Genomic DNA, 20,753 nt, shown 5'->3' with positions numbered 1-20,753 from the left:
GTCATGGGGAATATCTGGAGGCGCTGGCGGTGGGAGCTGCAGAAAATTTTCTGGAGGCTCCCCAAGTAGAATATCGGGTGCGTTTTGAGGATGGTCATCAGGGGGGATATCAGGAGGGTTGTATGGAAGGTCGTATAGAGGTTCATGCATTGCACCAATGGCATAGTCATCAGCATCCTCAATGTCAGCTAACGGTGGTTCTTCTAAAAAAACGATTGTCAGTCAATGATTCAAAGAGCATAAACACTATTCTTACCATGGCGCTCAGTGCCGTCTGCTTCGCGAACACATTTCTGAGGCCGTTCTTCATCAGAATCATTGTCCCGCTTTGACGAGGGACCTGCAAGGGTAGTAACACTAGCCATCTTGAAGGTATCTGACAGACTGGCTGCTCGGATTGCGGCCCTTTCATTGTCGTTGGGAGCACGCTGTAAATGTCGGAACCACGTAGCCCGAGAACCAAACTTCGTCCGAACCCCATGACAGTAGTACTGGCATATGCACCAATGTTCTTTGGGCTCCGGCATGTATGAAAAGTTCGAACCAAAAATGTTTGATGTGTGATCGTAACCGAACGTTGCGCAATGTGCAGTGATCTCGATCAGTAAGTGTTACAATTATTAGTGGTTCTCAAAGTTAACTTCATAGAATTTTGAAAGGTCAAAGATTTGCGAGTTGCCGGTATTATTGATGCTCCGACGCTGACAAATAAACCCTAAACGTTGTACTGTGACCATCATCTCCTGGCACCTGCTATAGCGTTCTGCAACTCCATCTAGTATGCCCCAAGAATCTGATCGAAAGAAGCTGCTTCATAGTCTCAAAAAAACGAGCAATGATCTCACCATCGCACGTTATATGGAACTAATTGAGTTTATGGTAGATCAACTATTAGATGAAGACAACGATGAAGACTCTGATAAGGAATCTGATGGCGCTGCCAATGGCCGTAGTGGCTCGGATGTTAGTATACGGACCGCATCACCAACATGGCCAGTATCCCCAGTGTCCCCTATGTCGTCGATTACCTCTGCCTTGTCAGACAACTCTCTGACGTCACTCTCAACTGCATACTCCGAGTTCCTATCGCGTGACATCCCAGATATGTGCGAATGAGTCTTTACTCAGTTTGCCGATGCAATCACTGCACTCCACGACGAGGTGGAGAAATGTCGGGTCCTTGATTTCCGTCCATCTCTGAGTCGCGCGCCTCAGCTACACCTGCTGAAGGAGTGGGCTCTATTCTCACCTGAAAAATTCCGTCGCAAGCTCTGTGTTGATGCGGATGTGTTTGAAGAACTTACAAAGTTGATTCAAGGACACGCCATCTTCTACAATAATTCGAATAACCCCCAACTCCCCGTCCCAATACAGCTCGCCATGTTTCTCAACGGCGCTGGCCATTATGGCAATGCCGCAACCACCGAAGACATATCCGACTGGGCTGGCGTGTCCGTGGGGACCGTCTACAATTGCTATAAACGTGTGATGATTGCGATCCTGCAACTTCACGACCGGGCCATTCATTTTGATTCACTTGATCACGAGGATCAAATTGAGCGAGAGCGGGCGAAAACTTACGTGGAAAGTAGGACGTGTCATGAATGGCGTGGAGGCTTCCTTTGTGTCGATGGGACTCCGTCTCCCTTACACAAGAAGCCAGGTTGGCACGGGGAGGGTTTCTTCGACAAAAATTCAGACTATTCTCTAACAGCGCAGGTAAGTGTCAGTTCGATGTGCAGCGCAGTGACTTACAATCAAAAAAGGTCATTATATTCCCTCACAACCTTTGTATCGTGGACTATGTCATCGGCGTACCTGGAAGTCTCCACGACTCAAACATATTTGCGCGGACAAGAGTTTCCCGGGATCCCGAGTCGTTTTTCAGTGCAGGAGAGTGGTTGTGGGCGGACTCAGCATATGCTGCACGAACCTGGTGTGTGCCACCGTATAAACGGCCACCGGGAGGGTGTTTGACCCCGGACCAAAAGACGTTCAACTATAACCTATCGACAGTGAGTAGGAATGGCAATATACATTCATAGTCCTTACCCAACATCTAGGTCCGTGTTCGTTCAGAACATTTTTTTGGCTCTATCAAGGGCCGGTTCCAATCACTGCGGGAGCTTCACATCTTAATCCAAAGTCAGAAGGACCTCGACTACGCAAACATGTGGATCTGTTCGTGCTTCATTCTGCACAATCTAATCATCGAAATCGAGGAAAAATCCAACCATGAGGACACAAATGTCTGTTTCTATCAGCAAACTCGGAGGTTGAGGCGAGCTGATGGTGACGCAGGAGAGGATGATCAGCAAGAGGGTGGTGCGGTAGGTGATCAGACCTACATTGGAACTGCAGGGCAGGATTTTCGCAACGCGTTAAAGACGCGGTTGCTTTCCTCGTTGGAGCAACGCTAAAGACGCGGTTGCTCTGTCAAGTAGAAGCTCTTCGTCCTCTTTAGTACATACATAACCTTTGTCAAGTAGAAGCTCCTCGTCCTCCTTAGTACCCAACGAGGGAAATTTGCACTTGAGCTCGGCGAACTCAAAGCGCTTATCCCAAACCTGTAGCGTTTGCTGTGTGTAGTCACGCTTGAGATCGAGTACAAGATGGTATGCATTTCCAAGTCCTAAAAATGAGTGGTAATATAGACCTACTTCAGTTTGATTCAAAACCACGCTCCATGGCAATACGACGAATCCGAGCCTCCTCCTCTTCTCGACGTGCACGAGATAGCTCAAGCTCGAGTCTTGCAAACTCAATTTGTTGAGTCATCCTCTCCTGCTGGTGGAGATGGTCTTGTTCCGCAAGACGCATTGCATGCTCCCGCTCATCACGAGCACTGCGGGCCTTGAGATCACGAGCCCAAATGTCGCCCTGAAGTTTCATACGTTTATAGCTTTCGTGCTCGGCACGACCCTCACGTTTGCTGTCGAGGTGCTTCATTAGAGAGTCTGCCGTTTGGGACATTTTTTCTGCAGCGGCAGAGGTCTGGTCAAGGGCACTGCTGCCAGGGCGTTTGCGTGATGAAGAGGGGGGACGACTAAACTGAGGTGATGCACTTCGAGTAGGTGGATGAGACTGTTTTGCGGCAAGAGAAGGTGAACTTTCACGACTTCCTTTAAGTGAGCTGACACGGAGAGACCGCAGTGCTCGGCTGGCACCAATATCCGAGTCTTCTGAGTCGATAGGTGTAGACTGACAGCTAGGTGAAGAATCTTTGAAATCGGAAAAAACAGACAGTGGATTATCGGGGGCACTTCAATTGCGTACTGGTGAGCGCTCAGGAGAATTCAATGATACCACTCCAGGTGCATCAGAAGTTGAGATGGGAGGGAGCTGAGGTTGTTGGTACCAGGGTGGCAATGGATGCAGCGAGAACGAGTCAGGTGTATTGCTAGGACCACAGTCCAAAGGTATCAGCGGTGACGAGGAGGATTGTGATTCTATGCGGGGGGGTTGGTCGACCAGCATATCATCTGTCACATCTACAACGGCACCATCATCCACACTGTGAGTACCGACCTCAACTATTTCTCCATCTTCAGGATCATCATCCGTGCGAGCATCATCGTCGACTGTAGCCAATGGTTTTGGGTGCTTGGAAAGATTGAAATGTTCCAGCGCAGCAGATGCAAAATCTTGCCCTGCGTCCGCAGTAGAGAAGGCATGATTGAAGGCTGGATTTGTCCGCCACCAGCCATGAAGCTCAGGCCACCAGGGAAATTTTTCGAGCTTTGTATCTGATGGAGACATGGTTAGGACAGGTGCAGATCAACAGCGGCTGAAACTTACCGATCAAAGACTTCATCTTTGGATCTTCTTGTAGCTCTGCATATGTCTTTCCTGCTCCCGACTGCTTGAGTTCCTTGTTGAATTCGTTGTATTTTTTTCTCAGTCTGAAACAGCTTATCAGTGATTCCAGTGGGAAGACAGATGACACAGGAACTAGATACTTACATGCCGAAACGGGTTGAAACTGGTTTTATGAATGCCTTGGGATCCTCCTTGAAGAGTCGTTGAACCTCCAGATCCTCGTCGTTCGAAAATACAGCTTGTGCGACCTGTGAATAGACAACATCTCTCGAAGTACCACTCTGCTTCTTCTTCCGACCTTGCTCCTTGGCATCCTTTGCAGAATCGGAGAAGAGCTTGATGCGTGCGTCTTCATTTTTCTTGCACCAGGTAAGTAGGCGTTCAGTACGAGCGCTACGGACCCCCTCCCAATGGATAGTACACTTCTTTGAGGTGTCCGTACCAGTGGATGTATTGGTCCGACCTCTTTGATTGGATCTTGACATGATCCAGGGTGTTCCTACTGACAGCGATTAAGAATCAGATTAGAGCTTTGGCAGCGTTGACACCAGCAGCAACGACGTCGAGCACGCCAGCAGGGCAGGTCGGAGTTCAAAACCTGCCGTATCGGCAGCATCCGAATTCGCTATGAATTCTTTTCAAGGTTCGACTTTGAGAACCATTAATGAGCAGATCGAACACGTTTACTCAGCGCATTGATGCGTATTTGAAACCTATTTGATAATTGATCGAGCGTTGTTGACACATTGTTTACATTTATCGATTTGCGTAGTTATTACAATATTCCTGGTATATATTTTATATCATCGTCATTTGCCGTAGATATGGCTAGGACCGATTTTCACTGGGCTTCAAGCTCCAAGCTTCAAGCTTCAAACTTGATGCATGATGATCGGACAATATTCATACCGATTATGGGAACTCAGGTAAGCAACGAGCTTAATACAGCAGCAGGCACTGATGGGTATTGACGGAGCGATGGTGTGTCCTGAGACGAAAAATTCTATCTTCTTCCATTTTGCGTTCTGTCTTGTTATGAACACAGTGCGGTGTGTTATTGCTGCCCGCACCGCTGCACATTGTACTGTGCCGCAGACCAATTAGTCTTGCATCCGTGGTATTCGAATGAGTTGATTCCTGCTGACGTAGTGCCGACTTTCGTCCTTGCCTCGGAATTTCGGTGTTCGTATATGTGCTCAGATTGATTATATTTATTTCTCTGACAACCTTGCAGACACCCTGCTGTCTGTGATGGAGATACTGCTACCCAAATGGGAGATTCTATGGTTCTTCAAGTTTTGTGCAACGTTGTGAGACTGCGCAATATCTTACAGATTTATTTATGGAATCAAATATGAGCTTTATCTTCGAAGAAGAGCACGTCCACGCCGTTTTCAGGCTGGTGGATTGTTGCAACACCGGTTTATACATGCAGATATGTGTGAGTGAGAGTCCTTCAAGCTTCAATCCTCGGTTTACTGAAGTGCTATTGCATTGAGGATGGTGAAGTGGACTCTGATTACCAGCTGAGTCAACTGTTAATTTCTTCTCCGGCGCTGCGTCCTCCTCTCAGACCACTGATTTTTGTGTCAATGCAGAGAAGACTATCAACTTTAGTGTTACAGCCGCACCAGAAGACCTTGCCGACTAAGGGAGACCAGGCATTGAGCGCTGAGCCCTTGAGCTTGAACGTCTGCACACTTTGTTATTTGACACAATTCTCCCAGGTACTCAGTAGACTCTGCTGAAGTCCTGAAAGCAAGCTGAGCTCAATGTTCGGCGAACCAGTACGTACTCTCCTACACTGTAATGCAATAGCACCTAATGCTGACGACATGGGTAGCAAGTAACTTGTATTCTCAAGGACCCACATCAGTAAATTCACACTTTTCTTGGCCGCCCTTATTTGCAAAATTAAAACTTAATTACAACTTATTTACCATTATTTACTTGAGCGCGTGCAAACGAAAGGAGACGCGCGACAAACAAGTGCAATAATTGATCAAAAGGTAGCACGTGACAAACAAGCGTGATAATACAGCGATAAGCCATCAAAAGTGCCTTCGTCAATTGCAAGTAACAGAAGTGAAGTAAGTACTACTAAGACTCATTTTAGCTATGATAGATTGACGAGATGGTGTTGATTACAGTCCATGGCAGCCTCAAAAACGTTCGTTTGCGGGCGGGGGAGCAGGCGCCAGTGGGGCGATGTAGTGATCAGGGCGGATGCTGCCATTCGGGCTGAAGCAGAGGCGGAGGCGGAGGAGGCGAACACGGAGGGGGCCTCGTTGGGCTTTTGGAAAAGGATGAAGAGGTGGATGTGGAGCAGGGATCGAGACGAGACGAAACGCGTTGCGTGAGGCGCGTGGGGTGATTCCAAACTACAGTGAGTACTGAGATGTCCGATAATCGACGAGCACTCACCATTCGTTATGATAGTGTCGTCTCAGTGTCTCGTGGCCTGTAAATATAAGCCGTCAGCGTTGTAGCATTGTACACTAGGTAGAACGAACACGAACCTTTTTGCCGTCCTCCTCGCCATTTCTCATAGCCTCTTCGACACTCTTCTCCGTGATCGCTCTCCACACCCGAGTTCGCGAATGACGTGTTGAACCCCTCATCGAGTGACTTCGCAGAGTTGAAGATCTTGGGCAGGACGAAGTTGAGGAGGGCCAATAGTTCGGGAACGTTGTTCTGAAGGGGGGTACCGGTGAGGATGAGGCGGTAGCGGAAATGGTAGTACTGCGTCAGCGTCTGTGCAAGGGTACCAGTGAGGATGAGGCAGTAGCGGGAATGGTAGTACTGCGTCAGCGTCTGTGCAAGTTTCGACTGGGTGTTCTTCATGCGATGTCCCTCTGATAGCAAGCATGAACAACATAACCAAAAAAAAAAATCAAACCCACTTACCAATGATCATATGCACCCATTTGAGTTTGCTGAGAATAGGTCGGTCCTTGATGATGTACTCGTACGTAGTGAGCAGAACCTGGAACTGGCCCATCTGCAGGTCGCCTTGGAGGTTTCGACGTTGTGCAGGGTTGCCCTTGTACGAGATCATTTTCAGCGTTGGCGCCCACTTTGCGAATTCGCCAGACCAGTCCATCATTGTCGATAGAGGCACGATCTCGAGGAATTAAATATTCTAATGGGATCTGACCGTTAAAAACAGATCAAAATTTGAATTGAAGACGTACCTATGCCATACATGGCGGTCAGGAGGCTATCTCGAACGCATGATGATCAGCGAACTTGTTGACATAAAATGAGCGGAAACAATCAATGGAATGGTAGAACTTAAGGTCGTGAGGGATGTACTCCGAACCGTACATAGGTATCAGGTGTGCTGCACGGAACACCATCTCGATATGAATAACAGCAAGGTTCCGGGAACCACCCTCGTGGAAACTGGGACGGACCATCCACATGCCAGTGTCTTCGTCAGCACAATCATCAATCTTCTCAAACTAATGAATGAGAGCGCATGGATATACTTCCCAGTTGTGCTTGAAAGAAAAGAAGCATACAATTCTCGCAACTTCGAGTCCTCGCATGCCTTGAGCGTCCGAATCAGTGTCGATGAACACACAGTCATTGCGCGGGTACTCGTTTCTCCAGAGTGGACATGCACGGATATGTTCCCGTCGCATGCCACCAGTACCACTCAGATTGCTGGGAGCAAAGAAGGTTGCGGCAGCAGAATTGAAGACCTGGAGCTTGCCTTCATGCCGAGGCAAGCTACCAGTTGGGACATCTGCAGGATCGCAGGGATCATCTTGGTTGAGCTGAGTGAACAAAAAGTGTCGAATGAGGCGTCGCAGATCTGGAACAGCAACTTCGTGTGCTAACGCCGCTACTGTTCGCGCCCGTTTTCGTTCTGTATGATACAATAGTTAGCATCGAGATTTGACGCTGCATGGTATCACTTACGAGGAGTTTTGGCAAGCACTACATAACCAAGTACTGTTGGACCATCAACTACCTCACCGTCATCGATATCGATGTCTGGTTGCGGTTCAATGGCATGGGCATCTGGCTGTGGTGCAATAGGAGGGACAGCCTGTTCATCTTCATCCGGTGCTGTATGTTGCTGTTTGAGTATGCGAGAAGACGACCAGAGAAAGAAATCTTACTGAGAGCGGCTAAAGCACTTGATAAAATAGTGCCAGTGAGCATCCCTCATGCATCAAAGTCCACGCGGGATGCTGCAAGCTTGTCAAGGCGTTGATTGGTTACAAGCATCTGACCAAGAGCATTATGCCTGCTTGACCAACGCCAAGGCTCCTTTACAGCCTTGATATGTTTTGATTCTGTGATTGACGAGCATAGTCCGTTCGGGGCACCGAAAAGTCGAATCATGTCCGTATAATGAATCATTGAGTGCTGGCGAGGGAGTGAGAAGGTAGGAACAACGAGATCAAATATCTGGCGATAGCGATGGAACCGGTGAAGTGCATCTTGCATCTGGTTCAGGGTATCTTCGGTGACAACATCGCGCCGCGCAAGATAACAAAATTCTAACAATGCGCGAAATGCGCGAACCATATCTCCAGGCACATGGCCTTCAATAGCTGGAAGAAAGACCTTCATGAGCGCTTTCGAATCATCACCCGTCCACTGTTTGAAGTCGCGGCCTTGAGGAAATCGTCGTAGACCAGAAAATGATGGTGCAGCAGCGACTCTGACTTAAATTAGAAGAGAATATCAATATAATGAATGAAGGGCATACCTGCGATCTATGTCGCTCATAATCTCCTCCGCCCGCCTGGTCCCGTGCACAGCCTTGAGGTACTTTGCTACCCAGTCGACGAGATGGTCTTTGAAAGCACCTTTGATGAGCTGATGGAGGAGGTCGAATGACAGTAACTCGTGGATATCTGCTCGGGGGAAGTCGTTCGTAAAGGGCTACACAATACATATTAGTTTCGAATTGCAGAGCGGCCGGCTCCACTCACAACGAGATCACCAATGATACCGAATTCATCCCATAATACATCCCCATGTAGCTCACCAATAAGGAACTCAGTGTGCTCACGACAGCGATCCATGCCACCATTGTCGAGGTTCGTTCGAACTGCAATACATCTATGTGTATTGTTAGTACAGATGGATAATGATTACAACTTCCAATACTCACTTCGGGCACCAATGCTTAACAATACAGGATAGCACTAGTTGTTCCTCGTAATCCGCGATGTAGGGTCCTAGACTGTATATAATGCGCCGAAAATGTCCATCTCCACAGCGCACAACTTCGTATTCGGTCATTGCGGATTTCAAGCTAGAGAGAATGGCAGATAGCGAGCTGTGGAATAGCTGGCGACGAAATATCCGAAACGCATCATCTTTTGAATGCTTCTTGTCAGCTGTAGTGCAGTAAGTCAGATGAGGCGCAATAAAATCTAAAATATCAACACACGTACTTTTGGGTATGGCGAGGAAACCGATTATGACAAGAGCATCGCGGTGAGCACGCCGTACACTGTTGCGTACATTGCCGATCGAGGCATAGAGGGGATAGTACTCGTTGTTACCAGTGCCCACAGAAACGGTAGTCTTATCACTACCGAGAATGATTGGGACTAACGCAGATCCATGCGTCTCTGGATCTTTTGATATGATGTCCTTGATGAAGCGTTAGCTCTGTCCCGAGCAGTAATAGATGGAAAACATACTGATTGTTTCCATGCCCAGTCTCCAGACATGAAGTCTTTCCAACGGCGCGTCTTGTCCGATGCATCGTATTCACGAAATGGCGTATAGTCGATTTCATCTTTGAAGGTGGGGTTGGCTAGTATGTTGTGCGCCATCGCGCGAGGGTCCCTATACCAGACATCAAATTCATCATCCATCCATGGCAGGACAACCTCAGGGCGTTCTCCTGTGTACTGAACCGAGAAAGATTGCCAGGGGACATCACCAAGCTGTGTCGCATCTATGACATTGTGGAGATCTTTATGATCGGCGAATGGAGGGACATCGCGGTGTTTCACGAGAGTTGCGGCCATTAAATCACATAAGAAATCCAGGTTTTTGGCAGACATATGGCATTTTTTGAACGCAAACTCAGCCGCCTCAAATTCTATTCTATTGCGATATGGGCTCCAGTCGTCAGGAGCCTTTTGTGGCATGGGAGTTGGAGGGGCGCCATGTGGCAGAAATTCTCCATCAGCCGTGCATGGTCGTCCTAAGCATAGATCTAAGTCAAAAACAAAAACAACAAGAGTACAGATGTAAATGAACGTACCGTTTAACATCGAATGGTATGTACGATAACAACGCTCACTTGAATCGGTAAATTCTGCGTCAGCGTTGTCCGAATCCTCATGAGTTGGTTCAGAGGGCATAGGAGGTGATGGCTGGGGAGGTTGTGAGAAATCCCGAGGAGGCGGTGAGAAATCCGGAGGTGGTGGTGAGAAATCTCGAGGGTGGGATGGTGACCGGGATGGTTGAGGAGGTCCTGGAGCAGGTATATTTGGGTGGAGTGAACGCCTGTGTTGAGTGAGACCTGATTGGTTTCGAAACCAGCGTGCGCAGCCTGGAGCCGGGCATGGAAGCTGAAGTAGGTGGTGAGCACGGCGGGGAGGCATATATGTGTTGTAGGCCAAGTTGATGTTGGCAGTCGAAAAGTATATCTGAAGGTGAACGAGAAATTCGGACCGGCACCAATGTGACCAAACCAGGCTAAATGCACAAATGAAGGCTAGATTCAGGGGTTCTTGAAAGCGCCCAAATTACATAGGCTCATTGACGTTCGAGCAACACCAGAAACTTGAAGGTGTCCAATACAGTGAACTCTGGGTTCACAGCACCCGAAATATGCCGAAAGTGTTACTGAACTGCCTCCTTGCCGGACAGGTTTTAGTAAATGTTGATGTTCAAACTGCTTGCCGAGAAGCGCTTGATGAACATTGACGCCTTGCAGCAAAACTATGGGTAAAAATTAATATTCAGACTACTGGGGCTGGTGAAAAATACTGGTAGACAAACATTTGGGAGTGGCAGGCGCGAAAGGATCGCGGTAATCTAGTGGGTACGTCAGCTTGGTAAGGGTCAATGTAGATATTTATTCAGAGTCAGCTTAGACTACAATTTTTGAAGAATGGTGACGAAACATACCTTGTTGTGAGCTACCATCGCCCTCAAATTTCTTTACCCTCCCAAACGCTCCATTGACACCATGCCCACCAGCGCAGCTCCAAAACGCATGGCGACTCGACCTAAGAATGCAACTCAGCATCCAGGACATATTCTGACTGGGGGCGAAAACCGTACAAAAAGACGTACCAAAGCTCAAAAGGCCGCCAACGACCAACGTGAAGAAGAGGAGAAGAAGGCAAGTAAAGCAGCTGTACTGGAAACTAATAAGCGCGTTGCGGCATTTCATAAAAAGATGGAGACAGACCAAGCTGCTGCGCGTGCTGATGCACCTAAGCCTAGTCGTCCTCGTCCTCGTCCTGTGAAAAAGGCTGTGAAAGCTCCAGAGACCACCGACTTGACTACGGCTGCCGGTAAGGCTGTTGGCGCTATAGGCAATGGTGGCAGGGCTGATAAATCAGCAGCCAGTGCCAATATTGAGCATCCTGGGAGTGAAGAAGACGAGGAGTTGGAGGTGCAGATGCCAGGAGCATGCAAGAAGAAGGGAAAGAGGATGGTGATCCCAGTGAAAACACCTGTGAGAGATGCGATTGATGTGGCGGGTGCCCTTATCGCCAACGAATCAACACAGGCACGTGATGATGATAAGTCGTCTGACTCGGATGTGTAAGGCATTTAATCGTTTTAACCATGAAGCTCCATCTGACTGAAACATCACTTTTTTTCTTCAATCTTATGGTCTATGATGACGATGCTAGCTCTCCACCTGGTTCTAAAAAATTCAGTCATATCGGTCGTATCCCGAATTGGAGGACGCACATTCACATTGGAAAGCCATCCTCCGAGTCCAACTTGAAGCACCGTGGGAGAGCTTCTGGAGCGCCTTCTACTACTATCTCTAGTGCCACTCCCTCCTCTAAGCTCACCAGGGGGAGCACTTTGAGTAGTGGTGGTGCCTTACTCACGCCTATCGATACTCCTGATGCTGGGGCCAACGACGTGTCGGATCTTTTTACAACTCTGTTTGCAGACGACGAATTAACCGACTCAGTCGAGCGCTCTCAAGCACTCGCTCATATGTCAAAATCAAAGGCTTCTCAGGTGAGTCCAACCATCTAGTTTATTTCTATGTGCTAACTGCATTTCCAGGGTGTCAAAATTTCTCAAAAGGTCTCAGAGAATTCTCGACTTCAAACGAAGTTACCCCATCGCAATGCCAATCTGGCACCCAAGCAGCTCGACCCGATTGAGCCTGATGTCACCGCGGATGATGGTGCCTTCAATCTCGTGGGCGATGATCTTGAGGTGAATGCGGAGACTGCTCCTCCAGTAACTTCCCTCGTTGACTATGATTCCAATACCGAGAGGGAATCTGATCTTGAACCCCCTCCTTCTGCACAGGTTCCAAAAGGATACTATGATGCCGACCGGCCTCCACGTCTCGCTCCATCCTACTTATCCCGCCCTACCAGCGTCAAGCGCAAACTCGTAGATGCTGAGGATGACATTACTGACGATGACTTGATTGAGGACACTCTAATCGAGGACAACCTCATGATCACAGATGACTTTGCGATCGAGGACGACCTCATGTTAATGGATGTGATCAAGGACGACATCATGATCGAAGACGACCTCATGATCGAAGACGACCTCATGATCGAGGATGGCCTGGTCGACGAAGACTCACCCTCCTCCGAAATCGAGTTTGTGGCTCACGTCGAGCCTGTGGTCAAGACTGTGGTCAAGACTGAGTACAAACCAGTGTCCTTGCGGTTGACTTCTACGGTAGTGTGCTTTGGGTTCAATTATTTGAATTCTACTGACTACAAAATTTATAGACCGGTGTCGGCGTCAAACGCAATGCCCCCCCTGCAGCAAAGCGGCTGAAGTCTTCTCGCAGCATGTCCAGCATTCCAAGTACTGTGAAACCTCAGGCTGGTCCCACGAATCCGTTAGAGGTGACAGTGGAGATCCTCCCCCGTTCTTCATATAGGATCAAGCATCTTCCTGGAGGACCTCGGGCAGTGGCTAGGTGGAGCACAACCTTCATTCCCACTCTCATTTCTGCTATCGGAGACCAGGAAGAAGTCTGGGGTCGTATCGAGTCGGAAGCAACGTTCCACGCTACTATACAGGACACCTGGGATGCTGTCTATGAAGATATCCCCCATATCGTCACGAATGATGGACCCGTTATAGCTATAGTGAGTTATCTTTGACACTATTCATGTCTGACCTTTATTTTTTCCTAGGCTCTGCAACGGCTATCAGAGTGGCGCAATTGCATTGGCACCACGGCTGTCACGGTATACACAAACTTCCTGTCGTTGCAAGATGATGTCAAGACTGATGAAGATCGCAAAGCATTTTCCGAGAGCTTACTTGTCAAGTTAGCGTTCCTGTATGGGAACATCCCGGAGGAAGGGAAATTGGAGAACCCTTTCGAGTCTGAGCTTATCATTCAGGTACTCACACAGCACGCATGCGCTACTTTGGGTGCTATTGGCGACCATCACACAACAGCGCATGCAAAAGGTGCACTCAGCCTTTGCACTGCAGCGGCATGTATCTTCCTGCCCTCTCTTCACAGCACGGCTAATTATTTCCTGTGTTTTAGGTGGAACGTGCCATCCGCCTTATCGCTTCCGAGACGCTTGTCAGCGAATTGGAGGCGAACAGTAAAGGCAAGGCCGTCAAGGTCCCTCACTCTCTCAACAAGTCCTCGGGCAAGATCAGCGGCTCTCGAAAGGCGTTCTCGGACACTAATTTCGGTGTAATGACCAGGCGCTACATGACATCCATCAACCGCCTGCAAGACTCAGTCATCCAGGATATCTGGGAACAGGCGAAGGAGATTGCCTTTAAGAGGCGCGGTGCACCCTCCGCTCCAGACGAAGACTCGGAGGATGAGCGCGCACTCATAGGGTTCTAGTTGTTGTCTTTCTTGTTGCCCACTGCATGCATCTCCTTTACTGCTTCACTGCTTCATAGTATGCTACTGCTTCGCTAATTGCTGCTTCTGAAACTCCTTTTTAGTGTCTTTTGTCCAACTTTTTCTATACTTAATCTACTTGTCGCTTGAAATGCTATGTTTTGCCGTCATTTTTCTCTCAAAAAGTGTGATTAAGTCGCAAACAAGTAGAAAATAAGTGAGATAAGTGTTATTACTTGCTGCTACTTTTGCTAGCACTTGCACTACTTACAAAGGCAAAATTATCGAAAAAAGGCCAAAATAAGAGTGGAAAAAGGTCCAGTCAAGAGGAGGCATCTGCTTTTTCAACTTAAAATTGCTTGTGGCAAGTGGGTGTCACAGTTCTTGCGCGTGGCTTATCCGCACCTTTTTTGGAAGTTAACCGGCGGCAAGTTACAAAAAAGGCAGTTCAAGAAATGTGAGAATTTACTGATGCATCACCTTCTATAAGAGCTAGTTCGGCAACTCGATATTTTCGATATTTTTCAATATTTGCTTTGGCATGTTTGCGAAAATGTTCACCGGCATCGTTCCGAGATGTCGGAGCTCGAACCTTGCTTCTCTCCTACTGTACATATTATCAATGGATGTATACCCTCATCTAACCCTAGAGCGGCGTAAGAGGCTTTTTGCTGGTGCGGTCGCGATCACTGCGATCTGTGCACAGTACACTACTCTTCTCATGGCCCAACCTGAAGTCAATGCTCCCCCTAAGTCCAAGGCGATTCGGAGCTTGAATTTGAGCTTATCAACAAGATCAGTGATAATGAGGGTAGGGTATATACCTTGATGGATCCCCAACCACTGGGGTTCGCGATGGAGCGCCAACGCCTAGCAGCGCTCATGACGAATCCTCGGCCAGAGGTCCGGGAACGACTCCTCAAATGCATGGTACTCGTAATCAGCATCGTTGTTGCTTCTACGCACGGCATCCTACAATCAATATATCCCAAAGATCCCGAGCCCTATCACACTTCAGCGCTAACTGGGCAAGACTGGGTGATCGAGTTGCTCACTGGTCACCCAGAGCGCATCAGGTGTGAGCTTGGCATGCGCGCCAATGCATTTGTGGAGCTTATCTCCGAGCTTCGCACCATGGGCCATTCAGACTCCAAGTTTGTGTCCCTCGAGGAACAACTTGCGATTTTTCTTTACACCTCTGTGACTGGCCTATCAATCAGGCATGTTGCGGAGAGATTTCAACGCTCGAACGAAACGATTTCACGGTGAGTTTATTTTATTTTATTTCAAGTGACAGTATCTAATAGTATGTAGTTATTTCCGCAAGATGCTTATCATCTTCACGTCGGACCCGTTCTATTCAAGATACGTGCGCTTTCCAGATGGTTCGGTCCCCCGCAAAATTCGGAAGAACCCCAAATGGTGGCCCTTTTTCAAGGACGCTATTGGGGCGATCGACGGCAGTCACATCCACGTCACGCCTAAGGCCATCGAACGTCCGGTGTATCGTAATCGCAAGGGCTTCGTGTCGCAGAACTGCCTTTTCGCATGCGATTTCGAGCTCAACTTCACATACGCACTTACAGGCTGGGAAGGGTCGGCCACTGATGCTCGCGTCTACGAGGACGCCTGCTCTTACGACTTTCGCACTCCCGCTGGCAAATATTTTCTTGCCGACGCAGGATATCCTCTACGTCCTGGGTTGCTGGTACCCTACCGAAGCGTGCGTTATCATCTTGCCGAATGGGGTCGCGCCAATATACGGTAAGTTCATTCTCGATTGATTTTCAATGTGCTAAGTACTAAGTTTACAGGCCTTCTAACAAGGAGGAATTATTTAATCTACGTCACGCGTCAGCACGAAACGTCATTGAGCGCATCTTTGGCGTTCTCAAGCAACGTTTTCGCATACTGCTCTTACCACCGGCCTACGCTATGGAGATTCAAGCGCAGATTCCAGCCGCGCTTTGCGCCCTACACAACTACATTCGTCTTCGTGACCCTAGCGAGGGTCATCCTCCTGCTGATGACGAAGATGAAGATGTTGAGGATGGTGGTGGTCTTGGCGCTGACGTGGCCGCGGAGGATGACGCAGCAGCTATTGAGGAGGATAACGAGGAGGAATTTCGTCAAGGAGCTGCGATGCGTGATCGCATTGCAGCAGCGATGTGGACGCAGTATCAGCGCGTCATACAGGAACGGGGTTTAGACGCACTTGATATCATGGACGATGACGAGGATGCTGCTGCTGATGCCGCTGATGATACTGATAGTGATGTGTAGGCTTACTTTGTACTTACTACTGTGCTCCATACTGAACAATGAACAATGAAGTGAGAACGCGCTTGTTATTGACACACAAGAGTTATTCTATTCAGTTCACAGGTGGTAGGTAGTACAACATATAGCAACACAACACAAGAAGTAGCGAGCGAACACACACAGCATGATGAGATTTAAAACATTGAAAACGAATATTGTCCTGCTGGCAGGCGGCTCAGCCCGTCATTTCAGCATCAACACGCGGCGCTGGACCGGCATCACCTGCATCAACTGCCTCGCCGATCAGCTTCCCCACGAATGCACGCCTCCTACTCTTCTCCTGAAGATTCACGTAGAACTTGAGGTAATGTTCATTGCCCTTTGAACCAATGAACATGATGAGAGCAGCCTGCTGGTCCGGCGGTATGTCAGAGTCCTCGCCTTCCAGGATTTTGACGGCTCGCATGACCAGGTCCTCACTACCTTGTGCACCATCAGGCCCTCCTCTGACAAACCATTCAAAGACGTCGGTGAGCCGGTTGATGGTGCCTTGCATCCCCACCACAGCAGCTGCCGGCGTGATCTTTGCAGCCTTGGCGGCACTGCTGATCTTGGTGACACGGCTGTTCTGGGACACCACCGGAGTCCGTGGTTTCTTGGATGGGGGGGCTGACACCAGCGTGGTGGAAGGAGGTCGCATGGACGATGACAAGTGCGTGGAGCCAATTGACTCCATGTCCCCCATCACATCCGAATATGGGCGCTTGCTGGCGTTAGAGCCAGCAGCGGTAGACGCAGCGGTAGACGCAGCGGTAGACGCAGCGGTAGTAGAGATGGCGGTGGAACGTGCAGGAGTGGAGCTAGTGATGGACGTAGAGGTGGCGGCAGTGCTTAATGGGCCTGCAGAAGCGGGAACAGCAGCAGCGCTTGGAGCAGCAGGAACAGCAGCAGCGCTTGGAGCAGCAGGAACAGCAGCAGTGCTTGATGGGCCAGCAGCATCCGCAAGATCGTTATCAGCATTGGTGGTGGAGGGAGCAGCGCCACCTGGACGGAAGACGTGCCGCCCTCTAGCGCCGCCCAATGGGATGATGGTCTGCATTTTTTCATAATGCTCCCATCCCCTGTTGCGGAAAGGACGCATGAGGTTATTTGCCTGACAAAAGTCAGCGCTCAAATCAATATGACGAAGAGGGGACATACCTTGACATACGATGTCCATACAGCCGCAGCCGCAGTTCCTTCAATCCCAGCTCCAGTCTCATTGTCCCAGTGGACCCCTGTCTGGTTGCGGTACTTCTCGATAGCATGAAATATGTTTTTAAGCTAGATGAGACTCGTCAGCTTAGATCAGATGAGATCAAATAGGGCTTACTGATGTCCACTTGTTTCGAGTTGATTTCGCTGTCTTCAGTGGACCTGCGCGAGTGGATTGAAGCGCCTCATGATTGTTGATGAACTCTGCAGCAGAGCCAAGAACCTGCTGCTTGAAGTTGCCTGCCCCTTCAGCCTCTGAGCGATGATCATAGAGATAGTCTACAAGGGTAACAGTCTCGACATCATTCCACTGCGCTGGTGGGGCCTTGGAGTGAGGGGGAGCATTGACTTCAGGTTGGGCCATGAGAAGAGTAGTGTACTGTGCACAGATCGCAGTGATCGCGACCGCACCAGCAAAAAGCCTCTTACGCCGCTCTAGGGTTAGATGAGGGTATACATCCATTGATAATATGTACAGTAGGAGAGAAGCAAGGTTCGAGCTCCGACATCTCGGAACGATGCCGGTGAACATTTTCGCAAACATGCCAAAGCAAATATTGAAAAATATCGAAAATATCGAGTTGCCGAACTAGCTCTAAGACGTCGTCATCCTTCACGCCACTGGAAGAACAGCCGCTTATTCCAGACCATCTCCACGACTATGCAATGCGCTGAACAATTGGAGCCCGACCCAACCCTTCGTTTGCACAGACCGAGACTGCAGTCAAAGGCATGTACAGGAACTCGAGTTGAGGGGCATACAACTTTGTCGTGAACCCTCTATATGAGTAATCATCCATGGCTGTGTGATCAAGTCAAATTTCTCGTAATATACATGATCATGTGTAGCAGGACTCCGGAGCAGAATTAGATCATCCTTGATTTTGAGTCTAGCACACTCAAGATTTGGATCCCTGCGCCGCCACCGCTTACACTAAAAAATACAGGTCTTAAATAGATCAAGGACATCCAAATGCTCCTACCACCCTGCGACAGATTCATCCTATAAGTTAAGCACGTAACCAACTCTACCAAACCCACTCCCACCAGTCATCTTGTACGGTCCAAACCTCGCTCCACGAACGACACCGAATAAGCCACAGGATAAGACAATCACGCCGTGGGATTTGCAAATGAGATGTCGGACATTGGAACATGCACGAGATTGCTAGTAGAGCCGTGTGGATGTTGATTCACCTGCCAGAGATGGAGGTGCATGCGCGTAGCAAGAATTGGAAGTATGATGATCTGGAGACTATATGTGGGTGTACAGTTTGGGTGTTGTTAGCAGGAGGATGTGGCGGTACATACTTAAAAAAAAGGTTTGGTAGGAGTCCTGGAGCGCAGAACATCAACGGCTCGATCATAGAAGGGATTTAAGATATTCATGTACCTGGAGAAGCAGCGATGCGAAAATGTTCGTTACCGAGAGCACTTCAGGAAAGAGAATGATCATGGATGAGTATGAGAAAACAGCGCGAACAAGTGTAAGCTCACGGAAACCGCATGCATAATAGGATATGTTATGGTTCACCAGGACAACGTACAGACGGCTTTGGTTTATGCGCCAGTTCTGTATGGCGCGTATGAGCGTGAGCACCATGAGTCCTGGGGAGAATACCTGTTAGCGTGTGTTTGTACAGATATATGCCCATGGTTACCCACCCAGTTCGAACACGGAAAGGAGAAGAAATGCTATGACGTACTGGAAACCTGTCGAATTCCGGTAGCACCCTGTGATTCCCGGGATCGCGCTAGTCGTATCTGTGAAAGGGAACAGAATGTTTAAGTGGTCGTGGAACACCAAAGGGAAGGTGAGAACGAATACATGCTGTGGGGACGCCAGCAGCGAAGAAAATGCTGAAGGATGCTGCGGGAAAAGTCTGGCCGATGCATTTACCACTAGCTTCGGTATTGTGAGTGAATTGGGAACTCACGAAAGAGGTGAACAAGATGGCTACGAGCAAGATTCTATTTCTATTCCAGAGCACATATGTTCTAAGGCTAAAAAAAACTGGATGAATCAGATCAGAAACACACATAGTACGGGGAGAATGAGAGATACTTTCGGAGACAATGACTAATACTATTCCAAGACCTGTGGTAGGGAAAGTAGTAGCCTTCAGAAAGGACGTGCATACATGAATGCACTACGCACGTACCTGATTGAGTATTTTCCAGCACCCGGCATTTCTGGCGAAGTCATGCAGTAAGTCGTTCGTTCTTGAACCTTCCACCACATCACATACACCTGATGTCTCATTCGGGATAAAATACACTAAAAAAACAAGTGTCAATTCATCATCAGAGCGATGTGCTGGAGCGGGACGCACAATATAGATTTGTGGCAAGAAAGATAAAGGGGAGGTATCGTGTAACGATATAGAGTCCTTTCATCTTGCTCCAGCGTGATCGAAGCAAAAATGTCCACTGTGCACAGCAATGATATTGTTGATATCAAACCCAAGGTATGTCATAGAATGAGGGTATCACCTCTTCATGAAGTGAACATGTATAATCGCAAGTCTGGATAAGCGAGTTCGACAGCGGACGTAGATAGATCAGAATAATCCTACCCATAATGCAGTCAATGACGCTGAACTGTGTTAGGACAAAGAATTTTGAATTCAGGCGGTACGCACCCAGTATGTACTGACGGTACATGAGTTGTCAATTGTGATCCACCCTCATATCGACAAGGGGACACACCTTAAAGGACTGCAAGCTCCTCGCTTCTGCGATATCGTCAGTTGAATACACCATCTGGAGGTCAAAAATGTGTTTCACACACGCACACACATCATGCGCCCTCTTAACTCTCATGAATGGGCTGTGAACCCATCAAGGTGATGGCGTAGACGCTGGGATATCATTGAAGTCAGTGTAAGTTCAAACTTAACTAGCTTGCTGTGGTCGTGATAGAAGTGTTTCACCGTTCACTGGATGTACCGGCCGGGGAGTAACTTGACATTGGATGACCACGGCTGTGTATGCCTGTTTGTTACCGAGTTAGACTATCACCCTATAGTACGCTGATGAGTCGATATTTTTACTTGTGGCATTTGCTCGCGGTATGTAAGTATATTTAGGTGAGGCCTTGCTTAAGTACTGAGACACGATATCATCAGGATCAGCCCTAGAGCCTGTACAATCAGAAATAGGGCTTCTAGCGTGTCACAGGCTTATTGTCTCCCGTGTGCAATTTCGAGGATGGTGTCGTATAGGTATTCAGCATATGTCAATCACGAATCATCAATCATAATGTATTTGGCAGTGCAAGTGCATGATGCATTGAACATCATAGTGCGTTCTGGATCAGATTCGTTCCATCCTTGTCATATCTTTGTTCATCGTTTTGATATAATCATGATAATCCATAGTTCAAGCC

The 20,753-nt window shown here is 48.4% G+C and overlaps 5 protein-coding genes across 5 annotated transcripts; 2 read left to right on the top strand and 3 right to left on the bottom strand.

The window, feature by feature from the left end:
• Positions 1 to 6,477: 6,477 nt before the first annotated feature.
• F5891DRAFT_927437 (uncharacterized protein) lies at positions 6,478 to 6,829 on the bottom strand (the record flags this gene model as incomplete). The annotated part of the gene is made up of 2 exons (XM_041373899.1): positions 6,478 to 6,672; positions 6,719 to 6,829. Coding segments are annotated over 2 exons (306 nt in total), but the record flags the coding sequence as incomplete, so codon positions are not given.
• A 202-nt stretch (positions 6,830 to 7,031) lies between these two features.
• F5891DRAFT_1130510 (uncharacterized protein) lies at positions 7,032 to 10,406 on the bottom strand (the record flags this gene model as incomplete). Its single annotated transcript, XM_041364543.1, has 10 exons — positions 7,032 to 7,283; positions 7,311 to 7,693; positions 7,747 to 7,876; positions 8,014 to 8,497; positions 8,546 to 8,721; positions 8,772 to 8,901; positions 8,954 to 9,182; positions 9,240 to 9,441; positions 9,492 to 10,003; positions 10,103 to 10,406. The coding sequence occupies 10 exons, from the start codon at positions 10,404 to 10,406 to the stop codon at positions 7,032 to 7,034; spliced, it is 2,802 nt and encodes a 933-aa protein (XP_041221180.1).
• A 590-nt stretch (positions 10,407 to 10,996) lies between these two features.
• Positions 10,997 to 11,584, top strand: F5891DRAFT_1193936 (uncharacterized protein; the record flags this gene model as incomplete). The annotated part of the gene is made up of 1 exon (XM_041367855.1): positions 10,997 to 11,584. One exon carries the CDS (start codon positions 10,997 to 10,999, stop codon positions 11,582 to 11,584), a length of 588 nt encoding a protein of 195 aa, XP_041221179.1.
• Positions 11,585 to 12,818: 1,234 nt separating this feature from the next.
• Positions 12,819 to 13,849, top strand: F5891DRAFT_959773 (uncharacterized protein; the record flags this gene model as incomplete). The annotated part of the gene is made up of 3 exons (XM_041375679.1): positions 12,819 to 13,121; positions 13,170 to 13,525; positions 13,579 to 13,849. The coding sequence occupies 3 exons, from the start codon at positions 12,819 to 12,821 to the stop codon at positions 13,847 to 13,849; spliced, it is 930 nt and encodes a 309-aa protein (XP_041221178.1).
• A 5,216-nt stretch (positions 13,850 to 19,065) lies between these two features.
• Positions 19,066 to 20,377, bottom strand: F5891DRAFT_654352 (uncharacterized protein). The gene is made up of 10 exons (XM_041372652.1): positions 20,161 to 20,377; positions 20,075 to 20,097; positions 20,008 to 20,017; positions 19,942 to 19,961; positions 19,859 to 19,891; positions 19,699 to 19,795; positions 19,615 to 19,643; positions 19,528 to 19,558; positions 19,431 to 19,463; positions 19,066 to 19,379 (listed from the first exon to the last, which is right to left on the bottom strand). The coding sequence occupies exons 1-10, from the start codon at positions 20,186 to 20,188 to the stop codon at positions 19,120 to 19,122; spliced, it is 564 nt and encodes a 187-aa protein (XP_041221177.1). The 5' UTR covers positions 20,189 to 20,377; the 3' UTR covers positions 19,066 to 19,119.
• Positions 20,378 to 20,753: the final 376 nt, after the last annotated feature.

This window comes from Suillus fuscotomentosus (assembly GCF_016647785.1).
Source record: "Suillus fuscotomentosus strain FC203 chromosome Unknown F5891scaffold_64, whole genome shotgun sequence".
Lineage (NCBI taxonomy): Eukaryota > Fungi > Basidiomycota > Agaricomycetes > Boletales > Suillaceae > Suillus > Suillus fuscotomentosus.
Note: the sequence above shows the minus strand (reverse complement) of the source record. Positions and strands in the feature narration are given on the sequence as shown.